General features: G+C 36.5%; 1 protein-coding gene across 1 annotated transcript in view; it reads left to right on the top strand.

Moving 5' to 3' along the window:
* TENM3 (teneurin transmembrane protein 3) overlaps window positions 1-23,600 on the top strand; it is a 379,052-nt gene that overhangs the window by 231,296 nt on the left and 124,156 nt on the right. The window contains exons 6-7 of the mRNA XM_066185929.1: window positions 11,443-11,680; window positions 16,605-16,697. Of these exons, the coding sequence (XP_066042026.1) occupies window positions 11,443-11,680; window positions 16,605-16,697 (331 nt within the window). The remainder of the gene's footprint in view (window positions 1-11,442; window positions 11,681-16,604; window positions 16,698-23,600) is intronic.

Here is a 23,600-nt window from a genome sequence, read left to right as displayed (position 1 = left end):
TTTACCATTGTTTCAGAAACTTTATTTTCAAAAAAAATACTTTAGCTCTGCTCTTCTGGGATCTTTTTGTGTATACCATCTAGTTGGCTATTTAAATCAAAGGGGGTAGTAGTGAGCTGTGATTTCTCTGCCTTTTATTGGTTCTGTCAGTGTCTGTCTGAGAACTACAGCAGTGTTATTAAAAGGAAGAGCTTACTATGACATGATCCAGCCATGTTTTTTTAAGGAGCTTCGTTTGGTCAAGAAGCTGTAAAGTTTAGCTGGAAACTGATGTGAAAGATCATCTGCTGGAAACAGCTTTATAGCAGCAACACAACTAGGACACAATGAAAACACATACAGGAAAGAAGAGCCTACAGTCATTTGTGAAAATATATAGAGAATTTAAGTGTCAGAAAATTTGATTTTCTAATTTTTCTATGTTTTATAATTTTTTTAAAAAAATTATGAACTTTCACACCTAACTTTTTGTTTAGTATTGAACAAAATCTATTATCATTAATTACAATACAGTCTGTTTAAGTTGTTCAGCATATGACTGTCCTTCACAGCACTTGCAAAATAAATAGTGAACACATAAAAATATCTAGTTCAATCACTCTCCATGTCCACTTATACCTCTGAATTCATAGATTTGCTTAAAATGCTGTGCTAGGTGGGGGAGAGTTTTGTTGTTAAGTTACTGAGACAGTCAGGTTGAAAGGTAGTTTTTGTTTCAACTCTTAGCAATTCAAAGTTGAGGTTTGATTTGAGGGTTAATGACTCAATCTTCCTACTGAAAAGGGAAGCAGCTGTGCTGGAAACCCAGAATACCTTTTAAGAAATCTTTTGCAATGGATTTGTTCTTTTGATTGATACCTAACTAGATTTGATTGTCATTAGAATAGAATAATGTCTTACTAAAATCAGGAGTGGTTTTGTTGGGTTTTTTTTTCATAAGGAGGAAGAGCAAAATTCTAATTCACATATAAGCCTAAAAAGCTTATTTAAAGTCATTAGAGAACAATAGTTCTTTGGTTTGTTCTTGTGGAGTCCGCCCCCTATTATGCGTTTCTCTTCCTTGACACAGTTAAGAGAAAAAGTATTTAAAAGCTATTTTGGAAGCTTGGTTCCCTATTCTTTTCCTGTCTTTCATAATCTACTTATTTCTTATACTTGATAACAGATCAATTAATTGATTTGGAGACAAGAATTCGTCTAGTGATTTACTGCTTTATTTCCCTCTTGCTCTGAGGCCCAAGCTGCAGTCTGTAAGAATTTTTGCTTTGACTCTAGAGGCCAGGATTAAATTCTTTTTTTTTTAAGTCAGGCCAGAGTAAGCATCTCACTTCTATATTTTCCATAAAACTTTGATTATTCTGATTTTTCTAACGAAATTGTATATGCTTTCTCATTTTTCTCAGAACTTTTCTCTCATCTCTTCACTTTTGTGAGGTCTCCTCTGTGTGTTATTCATTCAACCTCTTTTCTGTGCAATTCTGCCATTTTTCCCCCATGGTTTTCTTTTCATGTCACTGCCCCTGTTCTGTTTTCATTTCCTCCAAAGCAAAACATGAATCCCTCTTATCTGAGTTCTTTCAAATCTGATGAAACAAACTCACCTGTTTTTGCTTAGAAGTTTTATATTGTGTATTCCCATTCCTGGCTTATCTTTCACAGATTTTATTAGTGTGGCCTTGTTTGTACAGACAAGAGTTGAGCATGCAGAAACTGGTAAAAAATTTAATTGCTTATAATGAACTAATTTTAGAGGCCTTTCAGACTGCTTTTGGATTTGTAAATTTACAGAATGTTCAAAGTATGGCATTAACTATTGCAAGTCCTGACGAAAACTTCTGTTGACCTATTTAACACAGAATTTTTTCCTCTGGCTCTTGAAGTTGAGGAAGACTAGGGATTTGCTCCTTCTTCATGAATGTCAGCCATATGTCAGTAAAAGTCAGGTTTAGTAGTAAAAGAACCTTTAGATGCTATTTTATTTTTGGGGCAGAAAGGCAAGTTTTTGCAGCACTGGTTATGTCATCTGTAAGCGTTACATAATCATGATTTGTGAATGAGTGTATTTTTTCAGGTTAAAAGAGTTTAGGTTTTCTTAACCTGTACAGTAGTAACTATGCTTCTAAAATAAATAGCTTTGGCAAATTGTTTTTCTTGGAAGTGGTAAGAAATAAAATCGCAAGAAGACAAAGAAAAACATACACATAGCTCACTCTGGATTAATGATTTTGGAAAGGAACCAAAATTATCTAACACTTGAAAATGCTAAGAAATCTATTAAGAAGCCATACATCAGACTTTGCAGTGGGAACTGCATTTAACTCTAGTTAAACATGTGGTATGAGACAAGTACACAAATTAACACACTGTCTTTGTGACTGAATCATTGTAGAACTTACCCAGCTTACAGCTGAAGCATGGTTCTTCTTTTTGACATTTATTTATAAATCACAATTTTTGCAGTCAAAATTGTCTGTCTGTATTTGGTATAAACACAAAGTGCAGGGTGAGCAAAGTGATGAATGGCATACTCTGCATCATTTTACCTGTGTTTTACAGGCAGATTTTGGCTATGTACTCAAAAGTTTTTCAGTTTAACTCCAGTCCCCTGCCACCATTTTGGAAACCTGAATTGTTGTCCCTGTACAAAGACTTTTAGCTGGACTTCTCCACTTTTGTTTCATGTTTTGTTTTCTTTCAATGGATGCCTCAATTCTCTGATTAACAACTTAGCCTTCAATTTGTTAATTGAAAACATGTTTCTCCACTGATTTCCATGAGTTAGCAGCAAAGAAGATTGTCTGAAGCTAACAATAATTGCATAACTTTCTCACTTCTGACTCTAAATAAGAATGAAATATGATTTAATTTATGAAGCTAAGTCTGCTCTGATTAGAAAAATCTGTGACTAAGCCTGTGGTCTTGGTGATCCCCCTCCTCACTGACTCTTTCTCTAGGAGACTGCTGTACTCCTGTGAGGGGAAAAAACCCCAAGCCCACAGTCATGCAAAACATCTGAACCCCACTGTGGAGAAGCCAGGCCAGGAGCACACTACTGAAGGCTGCATTATTTTATTTTGAATCTCTGGATAATATAAACTGAGTATCATTTTTGTGTCTCAAGTGACCAAGCTTTTCGCGTTTCTCACAGTGTGATACCGACTTTTCCCAGTTTGATATCCAGATAAATTGTTGGAACTAAGTCAATGACATTTTACCAGTGGAGGATTTTGTTTGGTTTTACAGACCTCGGGTCCTAAAGAGAGGATATAAATAAGGTATATTAGTATCCCTGCTAAATACTACGTGGGTTAGGCTGGGGTGGAAGGAGGTGGCATTTGTGTAATACAACAGCAGGACTGGAAGTACACTATTGCTTCTCCTGTGTGCATCGCTGCCATCCTGGATTTTATATTCTCTCTTTTATTTCATTTTCACATAAAGTAAAATCCTAAGCAAGTTACCCCAGCAGGTTAAATTTCAATTTACTTAAGCAGTGCTTCTGTATTTTCATTTTTTCAGCTTTCTTCTTCCATCTCTCTGGGGATAAAGAGGCCACTATTAGGAAGATTGTTTCCTGAACTAGTTCCACTATAGCTTTTTTCACTGAAGCTGAAATATTTATCTCAGGTTCGGCTTTCATAAGGTGATTAAGCCTCCACAGTTCAGTTGAAAACCAGCAAAGTCCAGTTTACTTTGTTACATTAAATGTCTGCCTTCCAGATGGCAACAACATCGATGGTTTCCCTAGATCCAGGTGGTATTTGTTCTCCAAATCTGAGCTCTTTCACCCCATATGCTTTTGTAACTACCTTTTGTTAGCTGGGCCCTTTTATAGGTACCAGGTAAGAGGACGTTATCTCTATATGGTAGTTAAATTGAACAGATTTTGCCTGCCAGAATATTGACTGTGTGTCAGATGTGTATTGAAGGGGTTAATGGAGTGGTTGCAGGCTGGAGGTGTTTATGTTGGAATGCTTTGAGAATCGATTCCAGCTAATGGAAAAAATGCTTTAAAAGTGAGCTGGTTCCGTTCCCACAGTGAACAACAGAGAGTGGAAACAACATTTAATAAACCTTTCAGAAGTAAATCCTGCGATTTTTTCCTTTCACCACCACCTGTGGAAGAAATGCCCACTTTCTTCTCAATGGGCAGGATTGCTTCCTGCAGTGCATTCGCCTAACTCTGTTAGGTAACAAGAGAAAGTCTTTGGACAAAAAGATACTTGAAAACTAGGTTCTGCTCATGTGTCATCTAAGGCCTAAGTTTTATTGACTTTGCAGATTTTTGCTTAAACTGCAGGTTGACCGAAAATAGCCAGTCTTAAGATTCCTTCTCAGCTGCACCTAAGCATCTGGTTCCCAGTAAATTGAAGAAATTTGACTGTATGCATCTTGTTTTACAAATATGGATGCTTCAAATTAAGATCATTGTTGTACTTGGATTACATTGGAAGGTTGCATCTTCTGCTCTACCTGTATGCCGTCTTTATTTTAATTATTAGAGCACTTATAAGATTTGGCAAACGTATTTACTTACAAAAATGAAACATTATTATATTTTTTGTTGTTCAGAGGGTTTTTTTTACTCTAGAGTTCTCATGCAAGTGGAGGGCTTACAGTAATATTTTTGCTTTGCTAATTAAGATGATTATGTGCGGATTTAAATTAAGGAAGAATTGTGTTCTATTGATAAAACTTGCTGAAAAATTCAAGGTTTATTTTCCATTGAGAATTGGCATGATTTTAAATGCAAGGCATATTTGTTGTGAACCATGAACAGTCTTTATGAAACCTGAAGAAGATTTGTGAAAACAGCCTGTAATAAAAATCACACATGCTTCATAAAACACTACTTGATAGATATCACTTGCACCATTAAGAACTAAATGACAAAGGATGTAATTTCAGTTCTGGCATACAATATTAATCGAAAGGCTTTAAAGCATCTTGCTGATGGGAACTATGACAACATGACATTGAAGAATTACAAACTGGAGACATCTATCTTAATCAGATTTTCAAAATAAATGCCCTAAAATAGAAAGTTATGTTATCTATCTTCATAGGGTCACATATCATATATAGGGTATAGCTTTTCAGCTTGTTTATTCTAAAAATATCAGGGACAAAAAGAAGTGCCTTTCAAGTAAGTTTAAAGCTCAGTTCATATACTTTGCAAAGTTTTGGGGAATAGATTAGTAACTGGTGCTCTCTATTTCTGCAGCAAGGTTATAGAACTCTAGGGAGAGCTGAATTATGAAACAGCTGAGAATGCACAGGTATTAGCAATATTAAGATGTTGCGGGAAAATATTATGCTCAGTGGATGTGAAATAGACAAAGTTACAAGTGTACCTTTAACTGGAAGTATAATGCTCCTGTAGGTAACACAGCTGAAAGACATTGGTAAAAGCATTTTTCCTTCAGTTCCTAAAGCTTGAAGGTATTTTGCAAGATGTGTTTCTTTTTTTTCTCATGTTTCAATCTAAAGGAAAATGTGTAATATAAATGAAAAAATTAAGGTTTTCTTTATTATTTCTCCCAAACTTAAAATCATAAGCAAGACAATGCGATCTTTCAGAGCTCATCCTGCATTAAATTCACTGGTAGTTTCTCACTCCTAGGTAGCCTGACAGGTTTCAGACCCTACAGGCATTGTACTGATGAGGAGACAAACACTGGCCCACTTTGATCAAGCTACTTGTTTGACTTTTGCCCATTTCATATTATAATAGTATACACACACACACACATACACACAGTGCATATCTAGATCAAAGTGTCCTTGTCACTTCTTCTTATGCTTGTCACCATGTATCTAGCACAGGAGCTCAGAGTGCTTCAAGAGGAAGTCAGCAGCAGTGGCTGCGGGTTAATTCTGTTTCCCCCTCTCCATCCATTAGTTATAAACCAAGCAGAAAAGGATGGGCAAGCTGACAACAAATCAGAATGAAAGGACCCTCCTCTGGTGCTAGGTAGTGTGTCACCTCAGTCCCTGGGTAGAGTGTGTGGTTTGTATCTTTGAAGCTTTTGTCAGAGCAGAGCCAGCTTGGATGTGAATAGGACTAAGCAAATACTTGGGATTAAGCACAAAATAAGCACATAGAGCAACTTGTCTTAAATTTCCCCTATGGCTTGTAGTGAATGATCAAAAATGAAGCTTTGAGCCTCGCACACCCTGGCAGGAAAAACTGAACTGAAACAGTGATTCATTCAAAAGACAGATCTGCGTAATTACAAATGAACATTTAAATACTCCATTCTTTTCTGGACGCATAACCTTCTTCTATGTTTTCATTAATTAAATGTGGCTTCTCATGGAAGGGGCTCCCAGACCAGAGAGTTCTGGAGTGATTGGTTTTACTTGCCCACAGGATCCCTGAAGCATTGTCCACAGCGGTGTAGGTAGCCTGTCTTACCCCTCTGTAAGCAGGTACTTTAAAAAAGAGCTCCTTTGGGAGGAATTATTAAGCCATAATACCCATTCTTTTCAACTTCAGGGACTTCTGAGGTAAATCCCACTTCTGCTTACCATACTTTTGGAGATATGACCATATGTCAAATGGGTTAAATTTCAAGTCAAATGAAGAATTTTGTTGAGGAAATCAAACCAGTTCTTATAGAAATTTCTTTTTACTACTAGCAGTCAAGGGCTGGCAGACCAGGGACCAGTGGCCTGCAAACAAAAGGTATTTTTCGTTAAGAGTTTTCTTAAACATTCAGTCTACTCCAGATTCTTACTTCTAGTACGTATTATGGATATTTCCTTTACCATGGCAGAGACTTTTCTAAAGAGAGAATAGAAAAGGAGCAGCCTGACCAGAAAGAGTTAGGACTCTCATTGACATAGATATTGAATAACATTTTGTTCACATTTGAAATGTTTATATCATAATGGAAGACTTTGTTTTTGTGTTTGTCATGGAAATTCTAAGTTCACATTAGTTCTACACTGTTTAAAAGCCTAATCCTTATCAAATGGAAATCACCTCTCTTTTTCTTAGTTGAGTAGCTAGCTGACAGGTCTCAATGATCTATCTGTTATAGAAAGACTATCACACAAAATATGAAACAAATTACTTTTTTTCCATGAATACTTGGTCTGCATTTCTGCCTCTGAATTACCACCTTCCCCCACATGGCTGTAGGTATCGTGAATGTCTCTCCTTCCTATGCTGTTCAAATTCTGTAACAATTAAATGATAAAATTAATTAAATGTAGATTACTTTTTGAAAAATAAAAGAGGAAAAGCTTTTGTGAAAGGCTGCAGAGCTGCACATAATTTACCTCTGCAATTGAAAAGGCTGCTTTGCTTCACTGTGATTCCCTAGGGTAAATAACAATTTAAATATGTTTTGAAAAAATCATGTAACTGTAGTAAGACAGCTTTCTACCCAATTTCTTGTGACTTTTCTGAGTTCTGTTTATGGGTTCATACACATAATTATCTGATCTTGACTTACTCAGCAAATGCCTCAAAAATGTGGGGTTTGTTTGTTTCATCCGAAGAACTTTGAGAGACTGGTTGCTGGGCCAGTTTACATTTGCTTCTTGCTTCAGAAATCTTCTCTTTAAGATGAATGGGATTGCTCAACAGTCATTAAGGTCTAGACTGAACAGGAGCATTATAATTAAAACTTAACATTTTTAGACATAAGCCTATACCTACCCATATCTGCTTATTTCTAGTGTAAATTAGACATTGCCATTTAGATCAAATCAATTAAGGTAGCATTTAAAATCCAATTTAAAGCGAAGCAACAGTACCTCTCTGGAATAGTTTTTAAGTATTTCTACCCAATTGTACTTTATCAGATTTGAATGCTTTTTCTTCTATTAAGTTTTTCATTGTGAGGGAGCTAGCCAAGTCCCAAGGCTGCTGTGTTTTCAATAACCAAGGGAAGAGGTATTTCCCTCTAGGACTCCCATTTTCCAACAAACTGGTTGATAGGAAGGAAAGAGGAGTTACAGTGTCTCGACACTCAATATTGAGGCGTATGGAAGGCTGTTATTACAGGGAGTAGTGTCCAGTGCTGCAGAGTTTATGAAGTCTATATTGTGTCATCCCATTTCTTTACAAACTTCTTAAGTAGGAAAAGCAAGAAAACTGGAACTATTCTGGCAGTAATGCTGATTTCTCAGGAGAGCTATGTGAATCACTTAACATATGTGCCTCAGTGTCCCTGCATGTGGAGTGAGAATATTTTCAGTGTCGCAGGGATATTGAAGGGTTGTTACTCCATAAGCTTTGTGTGAAAGCCTCAGTAATACTGAAAGCTATTCTTTAGCTCTTAACTCCTTAAAAGAGTAAAAAAGGGAATCTAACTCCAGCTTAAGAACGCCATTCGAAACATGACTATTGTAATGATTCTCTCTTCCTCACAAATCAGTGGTGCAGCATTAGGGTTTTGTTAGAGATTGTGCAGCAATCAGTAGAACTGCATATTGGGGAAATCTGGCAGGTTGAAGAAAAGATCCAAAAAGCAGCGCTCAGTGATCTCTCATTCAGAATGACAGGGTAGGGCTGAGGAAATTTAGAGGGGTATAGATTTTAGCTCCGTTGATTTATGGAAAATCTAACCTTGTTAAATGCAACTCTACCTGTAGCTTTTGCACAATTAGAAAAGAAATAAATCATTCCAGATTTTTCAGGCATTTTTGATTTTGAGGAAGCTGTATATTCCTTGCCAATTGAAGTCATCCTCAGGCACAAGAAAATGTCACTTTTCAGCATTCTGTGGAGAGAGGAAGTGGGATTGGAAGACAAGTGATCTTTGCCAAATTGCACTTGCTGTGGCCTTCTAGCTCCCTTCTAGCCTCTCTTAATTTCTATGTTCCTCTGTATCCTCAGTTTCAGTAATGTTTATATGTTATACAGCAGAAGGGCTTTTTGGTTCACAGTAAATCTATAGGGAAATAATCTAAATCCCCAGTAGTGGCCTGCATAGCTAGCTTATGGTCTGAGCAATCCAATTTCATTCTTCCAGCCTATTTTCAGAGTAATTATTAAATCTGTGCATTTATTTGTGGAGTATATAAATATGCCTTACAGAACCTTCACTATCCATCTTCCTCACATGTAGTAGAGTGTGGGGGAAGGTCTGACATCTACCTGAGACAAGCCTGGCATTCACACCCTCCTTTGTGCAACAGAACAACGATGATTAATCCGCTACTTTGTCTTTAGCAGAGAATGGTTCAGGACCTTTAGTACTAAAAATGATACACTGAAAGATTGATTTTCAGCAGAGGTTGTAAATGAGAAGAGAAATTAATGAACAGAAGTGATGTCAGGATAACATTTCAACTGGTAGGAGCTGCAGTGGAGGAGGGTTTTGCACTGATCATGGCAAAACTGTCCAAAAAGGCTAGGCAGGTAGGAGAGTCAACAAGGGGAATAAAAGAGAAGTCCAAACCTGAGAACAATCCTAATTAATTCATCTATCTGATTAAAAAAAAAAAAAAAAAGTGAATTACTTCATTCCACCTGCCATTTTTCTGTAATTTTTGTAGTTAATTTGTGTAACTAATAATTTATACAGCTATATTTGCATATATATTTGTGTAACTACTTACACAGACACATGTGCACGTTTTTTTTTATATATGCACACGTGCACCTATGTATTACAAAATATAAGATGACAGTAATTTTGACCAGCTGATAAATAGCTTATTATCTAAATCAGATAAAATTTTAAGCAGACATGGGGAAAATTCTTTGCTCTAGTGTTGGTCAGTTAACTTTCTTTAGCTGACTTGTTGAAATGTGGATTAAAGCCCTTGATAGTGATTGTAATCATATGCAGTGACAACCTTTGTGTCAGTGTTGGTGAAGATAAAGCTTATTGGTTGTACCCTGCCTCGACTGGAATTTTGCATTAATATATTAGGGATTTGGTGTTGAAAATCTCAGTAGCAGTATAAATGCTGTCATTCTTTTAATGAGAGGTTCAGCATTGCTGGTTTTTGTGACAAAAGTCATGTTGACCACACAAAATCACTGGAAAGAAGAATGTGGTTTTCAGAAAGGAAATTATTCCAAAGACTTGGTTTTTTCTGTTTAAGTCTATTTCTTAACATTTTCCTGTTGTCTAATGTTCACAACCTGGGAAATTGCTCACAGTTAAGTTAATTTTGTAGCAGTCACCTGTAAATTATTGGAAACATCTGTTTCAACAGAAATACTTTTCCTGTGTTCTCTGTACCGGAGTTTTATTATTGAGTTTGCAACAATTTGCAGTTATAACCAGTTCCAAAAGGGAATTGCTTATGGAAATCAAACAACTAATTTAAAAACTACCTGAAAGCTTTTGCACTGTGAGAAAACTGCATGTCCTGTATCTTCTGCTCTGCTTAACACTTGAATTTATATTATGATGTATGGTCTGCTACATTAGGGTAAGAAATAGATTGCGATTTGAATTACATGATTGTTAAGTGTTACATGTTTAAGTGTCATCAGTCATTGCTAAATTGTGGTAAATGAAGTGTCAAGGTTTCTTTAGTTTTGTGTGCATTGTGTTGTAAAAGGTTCGTCTTCTGTTTATGACTTATTTGCCACTGATTTTATGGAACAGATTGTTAAAGCCTAACATTGATGGAGATATTTGATTGCAGGTTTTGCTGTTTTGAGGCTTTGGGTTTAAGCTTTATGGGTGTTGTGTGCTTTGGTTAAGTCAGAAAATATTTCCTTTTGTTTTGATGGCCTGACTCTCTTATCACCTGTGACTTCCTCCGAACTGTATTTACATTGCATGGTGTGAAATTGGAAAATCTGTTGTGTGTGGGTTCTAATGGATGTGACGGTCATTAAGTATATGAGTCTTCTGACGTTGTAATCAGATGTGAATCAGTCTGTTAAATATCCATGAAGGAACATCTGCTTCACAGAGTGACCTTCTGCTAAAGAATACTTAGCATCTATTAGCAGATCATAGTGCAGATCTGCCTTATTTAAAAATGCACTAAACTAGTCTACTGCTGTTTAGCAACTAGCTTGTAATAATTTATTGCAGTTAAATAAAGCTTAAAAAGCTCCATTAAATAATTACAGGGATTATATGCATTTTGAAAACCTTTGTGTTGTACTGAAATTACCCATTTAATTTCAGGGTTGGTTTGTTAAAAAAAGCTGAAGTCTAAAGGCGCATTAGGGGATCTGTCAGATGCTATTTTCTGTAGGTGTTAATAAAACCAGATTAAAAAAAAAAAAAACTGAAACAAATTAAAACCAAAAGCAATTTTACCATCTGTTGTGTATTAATTAGAACTTGGTGTATCAAGGGTAAACTTGCTCTTACAGAATGTCACTGAATGTCTGCTAATAGAATACTATGCAAATATATTAGATGATAGGATTATATTGAATTTCTCATTCTGCTTTGGTTGTAGCAAATGCCAAGATGTTGTATAACGAACTTTAATTTTCTTTCTTCTCAGAACAACCGCCAAATAACCAAGGCCAGTCGACCCTGCAGCCTTTGCCACCTTCTCACAAGCAACATTCAGCACAGCATCATCCATCCATCACCTCACTTAACAGAAACTCACTGACAAATAGGAGGAATCAGAGTCCGGCCCCGCCGGCTGCTTTGCCCGCCGAGCTGCAAACCACACCTGAGTCAGTCCAGCTGCAGGACAGCTGGGTGCTTGGCAGTAATGCACCACTGGAAAGCAGGTAATTTCTTAGCTACTACTACAGACTGTGGCAGTGCTAAAGAAAACATATCACGTAATGGAGGTTGACCCGCAGCTAATACTTCCCCTCATTCAGCAAGCAAAACTGAAACCTTCTCAGTCCTGAAAAATGTCCTCACTCTAAAATCCTCAGTGACACTCTTCTCCCTTACAGTCCTATTCCAGAGTAATTAGAGTATATTAATTTTTCCAGTCAAGGGTTTTCCTTCCTGTTCATAATCTGTGACTTTTGCCTGTTTGAAGAAATTTCCTTCCTTGTTTGCCAGAAATGTGTCAAATATGTACTGTCATACAGATCAAATATCAAATAATATTCAGTAATAGTTTTCAACTCTTACACTTGGTACGTTTAAAGAAATACTTATGTGAAGCTAGGTGTTTTTAAAGGTTGCTAGGATTTGGTGAGACAAAAGAACTCAGTTCCAGTGAAATGATAAATTTGTCATTCGTAACTGGCTCTAGGAAAGAAGCAGCTAAGGGTGACACTAGCTTTTTTAGATGCAGAATGATCTATAAAAATTGATAGGACTTACTGTCACAGAGCTGATTTTACCTACAGTGATTAATTAGTACTCATGTAACATTCAATCAGCACTAATTTTTTATTAAGGAAAGCCATAATATTCCAATTTAGTTATTACTGAGCATTTATTGCTATATTGAAGTTGACAGTAATTCTTGAAAATGTTTATTAAATCTCTTCAGTTTATTCTTTTAATCCCTTCAAATTACGTTTTATGGCAAAGTAAAGATGATTTTGACTAATTTAAAACACACATGACCTTAAGATTCTCTTTTAAATAGCTTTTGCTGCCATAGATGTTTCAGGCAACTCCTCTGTTAGACAGTTTGGAATGGCTATTCCTTTTCTTAGTTTCCTTGGACTCTTCTGTGCTGTTTATGAGATAAGCACTGTGAAACAGCATTCCACTGAAGAGATTTCATCATTATATTCAAACAGTATTGTACTTTAGGAAAAAAGATTCTTATAGAACAAATATGTTTGTAGTGGGTAAAAAGATGTTTGATGTTTTCCTAATACTAGTTAATCTGAAGTAGATGGGTAAGGTCTTTGATGTTTACTTCTATTGCCATATATGTTTTTATTGTCTTTACAAAGGTGTAGGACTACTTGAAAGAAAATGCCACTTCCAATCTTAAGTATTTTTTGCAGAGTAAAGTTTTTTTTTCATCTTCTGAACATTTCTGGTGAAAAGTTAAGGGTACTCTGAGTGTTCCAAGTTTTGAAGACTTGTGAATGAGGTAAAATGTAAAAATTTCATGTGAAAACTAACAGAGCCCTACTACTGTGATTTTTCTAATGGTCTTACTTGGTTGGAACTCTGGAAGTGTAGAGCCCATCTTATTTGTCATTGATTTTCCCCCTTTTGGTTAACGTTCCCTACTGATTGTGATTTTCAGGCTCAGTATCAACTATATTAACAACTTTGTGATAGGTCTCTTCCTTCATCCTTTTCTTGGACTAAAAAAAAGTTTATTTCCTCTTTGGCAATATTTTACTTTATGCTTACTGTCTTGGGGTTTTTTCTTCTCTTTTTTTTTTTTAATTGGACTTTGATGACAGAGGTAGAGAATGTGAATGTAAGCATGTATACACAACCATCTTTCTAGCTCTGTAGGCTCATACTGATGATGGTAGGCATAAAAAATGACATAGAGTTTGCTGTCATACATAGCTGGGCAGTGAATTGGCTGGGTTTGTGTATGTGCAGGTAGGAGAGAGGGATATATTTGCAAAGCTTGGAGAAGGTTTTAGTCCCTATCACTCTGCAGTAGTAGTGAAAGTGATTTCAAAAGATACATATTCCATAATATTGGATTCAGTTGTGTTTTTAATAGAATATACTGCAATTTGGCTCTCTGCGAAGTATTGTTAAAAAGAATTAATGCATTTGTGTGAAGCATTGCTGTTACTAGCTAAAAAGATGAACTGTGAGGTTACAGATCAAGAATTTCCAACAGAAACTCCAATTCACAGTTTTTTTAAATATGAAAAGACTCTGCTTAAATGTTTATGAGGACCTAAAACTGTAACTTGAATGAATTATGTGAATGCTTTTTCATCTTTGATGCTGTCTTTAAACGAAAATGAATTTACCAAGCAGAGGCAGAAATTGTCTTCCCTCTATTTGGGCTCAGTAAAATCTACAAAATTTGTAAGAAAAAACCCAAGACGGTAGAAGAATATTTCCTGTAGGTTTCCTGCAGACTGCAGACCTTTCATTGTACATTTAATGGTCTTTACTATTTGACTGTTCCCTGGCATGCTGTAAGTTAGGTTCATTTGTTGAGCCAAGAGATCTGCTGGAGGAGCCAGCACTAGAGAACAGTATGAACTTCTGAAGAAAACAAAAAACTTCCCGTTTTGTTCTTTGAATTACTGTTTGGGCAGCCAGAGTCATGCAAATATATGATCACATGTCAGGTGTCTGAATATGATAAAATATTATTTAGTAATTAAATATTAGTAGGTTTTTTATTATCATTGAGCTTCAAGTTTTTATTCACCTACTAGTTTCAGTAATGATTTCTTGAGCACCAGTATCAGTAGTTAAATTCTCATGACTTTGAGTTCTAGTAGGATCTAAATTACTGGTATTTAAAAATATGTAATAAATCACTTCTTGAAATGCTCTATCTGTTAAATATTTGAATGTGCAGAACTTTTCTAATGCAAAATCATTTATGAATGTTAGAGATGCACAGAGGAAAAGTATGTTAGAACTCATAAATTTGTAGATAAAAATAAGCTGGAAGCATCACTTAGTGCATTTCCTGGGAAGTATTTCATTAATTTTAGTCATTGAATGTAAAAGATCAATTTATTGGTAAGGGGAAATTTACATATTCCAGTCAAGGAATAAATCTCTGAGAATATTATGTAACTTTATTCAGAATCTATGCTAATGTGCCAGTGAATCAAAGAAGAGCTTTGCTTTTTCTTACTAGGTTTGCTGCAAAAAATACCTCATTTGAAAGGTGGCTGCATTTTGTATGATGGACTGCGAATTTTTTATAAAAATGAGCCAAGAAACTAACATGCTTTTCATAGTTTATACAGATACTGCTTAGTCTTCTCCTACCACTTAGTATTAAAAGTAGAGTTATAGGAACATTACTATATTCAGCTACTTTGCTACTTATTTTACCAAGAAAAAGAAGAAGATATTGATTGAAGAAATACTTGATGGCTGGAAAACATTTTAGCATTTTGAAGGATTTAATTAAAGTACTGGAATACTAGAGAAATAGGATAGAGAAAATATTTCCTGGAATGTATTACTTCAGAACTGTTCTGTAAACTTGATTCAAAGTTCATTTCGGAATATGGAGACTTTAGAAACTCTTAAAGTGTGATGAACATACATATATGTCATTATTGAGGTGGACTACCAATGTTCCAATTGCCTTCAGTATTGATTAAGGTGTGGAAAGGGTGTAGGTAGTTTCCAGGGAAGTTTTAAATCAATTTGTGTAAAGGCTGATTGATTGTCTGCAAAAGCACAATGTTGCTGGAGGCTAAAGTCTGCTCAAACCAGCTATTTTACGCATTCCACCCACTAAAACAGTGCCTGGTTTAATCAAATTCAAAACCAGTCTGATCTGTAAGTCATCCAGGTTTTCACACATGGACTTGATTAGAGATGTTACTTCTATTGAGAATGTGCATGGTACAAAATAAGGGCAGAAACTGGGTATGGATTCAAGTCCTGCTCTTCTGAAGACACTGTTTGTCACTGTGGGTGTGTCACACTGCTGATCTGCAAGTTGAAGAGACAGGGCTCTGCTTAGATTGCTGACAGCAGGAATGCATTTGAAAAATTGATGTGCCATAATTACAGGATCATTATGTACACAGATTAGAAATTAAGTATTGTTTTCAAAGACTAATGTCAAAAAAGTTGTTTTCTTCTGACATTCTCTTACTATCGGGTTCTCACTGAGCATCTGTTTGAATCCTAAAACACCAAGCTGATAGGCTTATAAGCTTTCTTTGATGTCAATAGTGTCTTACTTTAGATTTTTACTTGATCCCTCTGGCATCTTTCCTGCCCAAATATCCCTTGCTGTCACATAAGTACTTGGAATTTGATCATGCTGTGTATTTTGTCCCCTGGCTCTCAGGCAAGCACCAGTAGTCCAGAATTCAGTAGCATTTGCACAGTATTCTTTGATGTTATCATTTCTGTTTTCAGAGGTACAAAGTCATTGAAGTAAATATGGACCCAAGTATTTTTTCCCCATGTTAATCATTCCCTGTTTTAGATAGGACTAAAGAAACATGTGGTTCTAAACAAAATAAAAGTGGCTTACTTCATTTCTCCCCCTCATTTCCTCACTACTCCCTGAGAGAACCAGAGACTGTGATGCTTCCTTTGCCTCTCCCGCTGCTGTGCATTGTCATTTGCAGAACATGAGATGCCCATTCACTCTGGTAGCTAGCCCTCTGCAAATTTTTCTTGCTGGCTGGCTGTGGCAGATAGCCAGCAAGAGACTGTCTTTTAATAGTCTCAGTTCAGTTTTATTACTTCATCTCTTGTCCAGCCTCATCAAGTAAACAACATCCCCCACTACGCACTGCTCAGTCCTTAAGCCTGCCTTGCCAAAGGCAGCAGTCAGGAATTTTATTCAGGGACTTGCACATAAATAAGGGATCGCCAAAGGGTAATGACCACCTAAAGGTCGCCTTGTAACACTGTGTCTTCAGGTTACAGTCCAGCATGTAGTTCAGAGGACAGCATGGAAGGCAGATAAATCCCACATTCAATTTTGCACAAACAAAATCACACAACAGAATTAGTATATTCTTTTTTGTGGGATCATCCCGTTCTTTAATTTGAAATTACACCTCTAATTTCGTTTTTTTGTATCTTTATGTATAGAGATTTAGAAAGTCAAGCAGTCCTTGCAAATGGTCATGACAACCTTATAGAGATGGATGTGTTTTCTCCAACATATCACGATAGCAGTTATGGGTATGTGACTCTTAAGTGTTTGCATGATGCTAACTATTGACACAGAAGACAAAGTGTGATATAAAAAAAAAAAAAAATTGCAATGGGAAAACATCTGGAACGAACTTACTCATCCTTATGTCTGATTTTTTAAAAATTAGTTTAAATAATTTGTCATCCTGACTCGTAGATACAAAATGGTAAACTTTGCCAAATTTTACTTGCTTTGACTTAAGAATGCAATTGACATTGTATTAATTATCTATGGCACACTTCTGCAGGCTGATGCAAACTAAATGATTACACATTTGCCAGATCTGATCCTTAGTTTGTAATGTATTTACTACATGGCAAATACTTCTTTTAGAAATATTATGACATATTAATATAGCATAAAGAATGGCCAATCAAGTTAACAAGAGTTACATACCTAATCTCTAATATTTTTAAGAGCTAATTTGAGATTGCAACTGCTGATAAATATGTAACTGTAAATAGAGAATTCCGTATAAATTAATATTTCAATTTGTTTAAGTAAAATTTCTATTTTAAAATTGTTCCATATCTACCTAATTTTTTCAATAATCTGTGTCTGATTTTTAGACTGTTTTGGCATTCTTATGCCAAATCAGTATAATTCATTTCTGATCCACACACACAGATTAAAAAAAATCCTAACAAAGCAGTACCATTTCTGAATTGTTAATCATAAATTTACCTTTTTTTGTTAGTTTGTTTATACACCACTAAAAATCAGCTTTTTGTGTCCAAATTCTGTTTTTTAATCGTGATTCCTAACTTAGTGAAAGTGACAATGTGCTATTTGATTAAATGAGGAGATCTGCAGTTGCCTACTAATTAATCTGTAATACATATTGACACAGTACATTGATTTGCTTCTCCCAAAAACTCTTAAGCTTTCACTTAGCCACAAATTAAAATCAACAGCAGTCAGAGAATGGTGCGTTAAATTCAATTAGTCAATCATTATCAGCAAACTCAAAGATATTGCTGATATTTGCCAGAAGATCCCAATATATTGTCTTCAAAGTAAAAATGTAAGCATACTGTATTAAAACAGAACAAAGCCAAATATTATTGTTCCCTGCAGAACAATTACCATACAATACTGGTTCAGATGCATAAATGCTGTAGTAGAGTTAATAGAACTGTGCCTGATTTATGCTCTATATGTTTGTAATACGATCAACAAATATGAGTTCTAGCAAATGGAGTAGGTTGTATGAAATTTATTTTAGTTGAGACTAATTCAGGTAACAAAAGAAAGAAATGTATCTTGTTTGTAATCCCTTCATTTTTAAAATTATGCTAGCAGGGATCATCTCCTGGTGTGAAAGTTGTCCAGAGATAATAATACATCAGTTCCAAAGCATAATAGATTTGAGACTACAACATGCTATCAGCATGAAAATTCAGTTTATCAATGTCACGAACATACTGTGTCACAGCTAGAATCATTATATATTTGTTTCTTTGTTTTCATGTCATGCATGTATTGCATTATGATATACTGTTTCTTCATTTGTATGGCTTACAGAGAGAATATTAATCTATTGAATTTGACAATTTTAGTGTTAAGAATGATCATAGAAATAGGCATTTTACATAGAAATTCTAATGTTTCATAGGTCTAGACTTAAAGAATAGTTGTTTATAGCTTCAAGAGATGTATTCACAGTGCATTAATTATCATAAGACAGCTGAAAATATCAATGTATTTTAGTGGTATGTAATGTTGGCTTTATTCTTTTCTCTGATGTACAAACATCTATTAGTGTACATCTTGAGAAATCAGCTTAGTTTGAAGTAAGAAGTCTGTCTTCCTTTTACCTAACCTGATAGTCCTATTCCCCAAGTTACCTAGGTGTCAAAATCTGAAAATATGCAAGATTCACTATCAGCAAATGCCTGTATTTATAATACTTATAGATAAAGCTTGCTAGTATTTTCTATTTATTTTTTTTATACTCTGTATTTTCTGTTTTCTATTGTCTCCTCATTGTCTGAAAAATTCATACTTTTGCAGGGTTAGAAAACTTCCTGTTGTATTTAAGTAGGAAATCTTTGTAGGGAGGTTGATTTGGGATTTTTCTCATCTGTTGGGGAGAAAATTCAGGGAGAGAGCTGAGTTTAGGGCGTGCTGTATTAAACTTAATAGTGGTAGAGGAGAAAACTGGAAGAGGCTGAGTACAAAAGTGGTAGGAGTGGGTGTCCAAATGGGTACATGGAGGAACTGAGACTGGTTGGTTAAGCAAAGTGGGGTGTAGGTGAAATACTAGAGGACTAGAGGCTGAATAGTTAGGATGAAATCTGAGATCATTTCTTGTCCTTTACTGCTTGTGATTATTTCTAAAATCCTTTTGAATTGTACATACCTCATCACCTGCAGGACTGACTCAGCATGGGGGGAAACCTTGGCTACTGGCATATGCTCTAGTAGTGACAGGAGCCAGAAAATCAAACCAAAGATTTTCTATCTGTGATTGCCTATGCAGATGAAAAAGCTTTCAATATGATTTATAAAGTTTCTTCAAACTTTCTTAAATAAAATCACAAGTTAGGACTTCAGTTAAAAAAAAAAAATTAAGCTAGCACAAAAAACTAGCAAAATTAAAAGTTAACTTCTTTCTGCTGTTGCTTGGCTGCAGCTGAGCTTGCTATCCCAGTAAGTGCAGGTCAAGTTGAAGTAGAAGGGAATTTTAACAGATTCTGGAGATTCTTTCTGTCACGTTCAAACAGGTGAGGAAACAATACCAAACGTGATGGCAAAACAAAGACCTGGATGACTGTATAGTGCCTGCATTCAGCATCTCTGATTATGCTGATGGCTAGAAGAGAAGACCAGCTGCAAAAAGGCATGTGGAAATGAGTACCATAAAAGATAAGGTGTCACCCTCCTCTGGGCACAAGATGTAATCCTGTGCCTTTGTGAATCCATGAATGTTGGTCTCTCAGTGCTGTGAAACTTGGCACGTTGCATAGGAGAGACTGTGCATGCATAGTGTTCAAGTTTTCACCAAGGAACAATGGCTGGGAGTAGGAATGACTGTTGCATCAGCTGTCTGTGCACAGCTGCCAAGCTGGTCACAGTGGCCATAACTCAGAGGTTATGACAGTGCTGTTACTGTAGTGACACACCCTGGATGTGTGAGTGACTGCTTATACCATGGTAATGGCAGCACGGAGTTCATCAGAGTTATCTTAGACTCCAAACTGCGAGAGAAACATGGCTATGGACATCAACAAGAGAGCTAATGTTCACAGATCCATTATGGTGGAATCTTCAGCTTTTCTTGCAGCTTGGGGCAGAATCAGATCCTCTCAGTCACTGGCGGAATACTTTACCTCTTTGAATTCCTTCTGGTTTTATTTTCATCTAAAATGTGCAGTAGCTCAGTCAGTCCAGACAAAATTTCAGCCTTTGTTCCAACTTCTGAATTAATCCTTTGGTACATAATGCAGCTCTGGGTCTCTCTTAAACTATATTTCTTTTTGAAATACTCTCAATGTGCCTTTTGAGGCATTTAGAGCAATTGTTCTCTTTCAACTTTATCAAGACAGCAAGGGTAGTAAACAGATTGGAGGAGTAGTTGTGCTCTACATTCCTTTGATTTTCTGCTTGAAAAGTGTAACTTACTCAATATTTAAGATAGGAACTGGCTAAGGTTAGAGTGCCTCATCTCAGAGACAACTTCTCTTGTCTCTGTCTTGGCAGGGATATGATTCCAGAAGGTCAGAGAAGATAAGGAAGTGTAATATAAATCCTTACTGCTCACATAAGCATTTCAGGTCCTCACTGCAAAATTCAGATGCTTTCCCCTGCTCTCCCTTCCTTTGGAGAGAGGAGAACTGCAATAGCAGGGATATTGTATCAGAAATACGGAATTCAGTATAAGAAAGTGCAGTAAAGGGCTGCAGAAAAGCCAAGTTCTCTCCCAACTGCTGCCTTCTTCAGAAGTGAACATCACCAACAATATCAAGAGCCAAGTCACTTACTGTAACCTAGGTGGAAGTCTGTGTAATTCCTAGTCCTCTGAGAGACCCAGAGGAGGCCTGTAAGGCAACAGAACTACTTGATATTTTTTCAGCAATACATAGGTCTAGTTTCAGTCTCATCTAGAAAGTAAGTAGTGGGACAGTTCTGCAATGAGCAGTATGATTAGCTACAACTGAGCCATGTTTCTTTCCTGGTTCACCCAGCATAAGGCATTCTTTGCATTGGACTCTCCTGCTCATTTCTGCAAAGTGTGGCTTAGCATTGTTTGTTCCCCTTGTTCATCTTCACAGAGAGCAGCATAGCAAGGAGGAGCTCAAAGGAGTAGGCTTGGCAGAGCCATCTGATTTTTCTGGTTCTTTTGATCCTAGGTATGCAACAATGAACTCCTCCAGGCTCCAGAACTAGCAGCCCAAATCTGAATTTGGAGAGACAAATAAAAGGATAACAGGTGCCCTCTGCATCCTGTAGTACTATATTCTTTCTTGTACCACGAAGAAGGTAGGGTTGATGAAGAGGTAGATTTACTCTAACGCACCAAAGGAGAGGAAGTTCAGGGCTTTTATCAGCATTCAGTCCTTCAAGTCATCGTTTCCTGGTGACTTTTCACAGCAGATTGGGACACTGTCTTCTTTGAATTGCTCTTTGGAGCTTCAGATGCAAGTTGCTATGCCTGACTTCTCCATTCTTTCTCCAGCAGCCAGCAGTGGAGCTGTAGCCTGCAGAAGCCAGATGTGAAAGAACACACACACAGTAAGGACGACACTTTAGCCCTAGTAGGACTTTTGTTCTTTCTTGGATGTCAGTGTTCAGTTTGCAAAGAAGGCGGGTCCTTGGTATAAACCCAGCCAAATTCAAGCAAGTGTTGCCATATGTAAAGTGCTTTTCTGAAACATTTGAATAATCTGGTAGAAGAGGCTTATCTCCATTTCCCACAGATGTTTCCTCTGTTTTTACATATGGACAATAGCTGTCTTTTTCTTTCCCCCAAACTTTGATCATCGTTTCGTCTGCTATGGTCTTGAAGCTTTTTCCAAGATTGTGATAGCATTAATAATGACTCCAAGGAAGTGGAAATTCACTTTTATTTCTTGTTAAGAAATTTTTTGATTGCAATTCTGCCCAGAAAATAAACTAAGACAAATTTGCAGCATAACACAGTTTCTGTGCTGGCTTGGAGTTATGTTAAATGCAGCCATATGGTTCTGTGGAAGTCAGTCATAAGCCTGTGCTAAGGGGAAACACCATCAGCTACAAGGTTTCATCTCAGAAGAATGTTAAAAGAAGATGAAGACAGGCATAAAGTGTTCACAGAGAAACAAAAATCCAATTCCTGCTAGAGCCTGCTGGGAAAGCTTATCTCATGCATCAGTGAACCAGAGTTCACATGAAACCTTGCCAGCAATTTCTGTTATCTTTTACATCTTTCCTATAATGTCAGTCGGCAGAGATTAATCTTTTTTTTCTATCTGTTTCCTCACCTCTGTGCAAGGAATCATATTTATTGATGTGATCTATCCATTAGTGAATCAGGCAGAGCTCTCGAATGTCAGGTGGCAGGTGAGGGTCATGGTCTCTCTCAGAGAACCCAGTTCCATCTGGCATGAATAGGGTCTGTCAGCAGAGAGAGGGCACACCAGTCAGTAGGTGCAGTAGTATGATTGATCACAGTCTTTGACCACCATCTCTTACACATTTAATAATTTTCTCCTCATTCTGACAGGTAATGTATGTCATAGGTGTTTTTTGGACAAACAAAAAGGCATGATAACCCACTCCCAGGAGGGAGAAATTCAGCTGGTCTGCGTTCTGGAAAGTCAGGGAGAGACAAAATCTTAAATGAGAGAATTTGGAGCAAACTAAAATAGCTGCAGCTGGATTTATCCCTCCTCTCTTTAACTTTTTAAAGACTGATTGATCTCTTTATATGGAAATGGCAAGCAAGCTAGGTCTTTGCACAGAGATAGACATGCACTATCTCTGCATGCATTGGTGATGATGTGTTTGAGCTTGAGCTCCCGAAGAAGTTGAGCTCTTTAGAAGTGTGTTCTGTGTGAAAGTCTATTCTGCCCATTTGAAACATTAGAAAAATTGAAATATAAACTTACAGCTACCCTTATGTCCTATTTGCTTACATTGGCCTCATGGTGCTGCCAAACTTTTGTAGAAGATTCCACTATGTTTATGAAAAGCAGACTTATCCATTACTTCTGTCTCCAGATGGGTGCATTATGACTTGGGACCATGTGGGCCGCAAAATCTGGGGGTTTATTTTTAGTTCAGGTGAGCAATCATCACAGTTTTGTTCATTACAAAACAGAATAATTAATAGTTTTTATTCCAACAATACTGTTACATTAAACATCAAACCCAGGTCATTAGGAGTACTATTGAATTCTAAGCAGAGGAGTTGTGTCCTGATACAGGAGTATGTCACCAAAACATAAATTCACTGAAATTTACATTTTTCTCAACTTGCATTCACTCAAAGTAGATTTGATAGAAGTTTTTTCCACCTCTGGAGACTTACAAGAATGCGATTGTTGTGTTCTAATTCTAAGTGTCTAAGGTGTAGCTATTACCTCTTGTGCCTTGCGTTGAATGCAGGCTAACAGATTGAGGATCTTAACAGAATGCATGAGACGTTTTACCTGGGCTTGCTTAAAAATGTGTTAATTCGTGTAATAATGTCCACAGATTCAACACGCCTTAGAGGCAAATAGACAATTTTTAATAGAGTTAGATACTGGCAGATTTGAGTTGGTTTGTGGGGAAGATTAACCTGTGCTCCACAATGTGAAAATTAGTGTGCTCATTTCATAAAATATTTAATTTGTGATTACAGAAAAAAGAATGGTATTGCCTTAGCTGGAAGAGTCCAGTAAAGTACAGTGATCTTTTGGTTCAAC

This window comes from Chamaea fasciata, unplaced genomic scaffold (assembly GCF_029207755.1).
Source record: "Chamaea fasciata isolate MVZ Bird 193981 ecotype frontalis unplaced genomic scaffold, bChaFas1.0.hap1 SCAF_6, whole genome shotgun sequence".
In the NCBI taxonomy this organism is placed as follows: Eukaryota; Metazoa; Chordata; class Aves; order Passeriformes; family Sylviidae; genus Chamaea; species Chamaea fasciata.
This window is presented reverse-complemented; position numbering and strand designations above follow the sequence as displayed.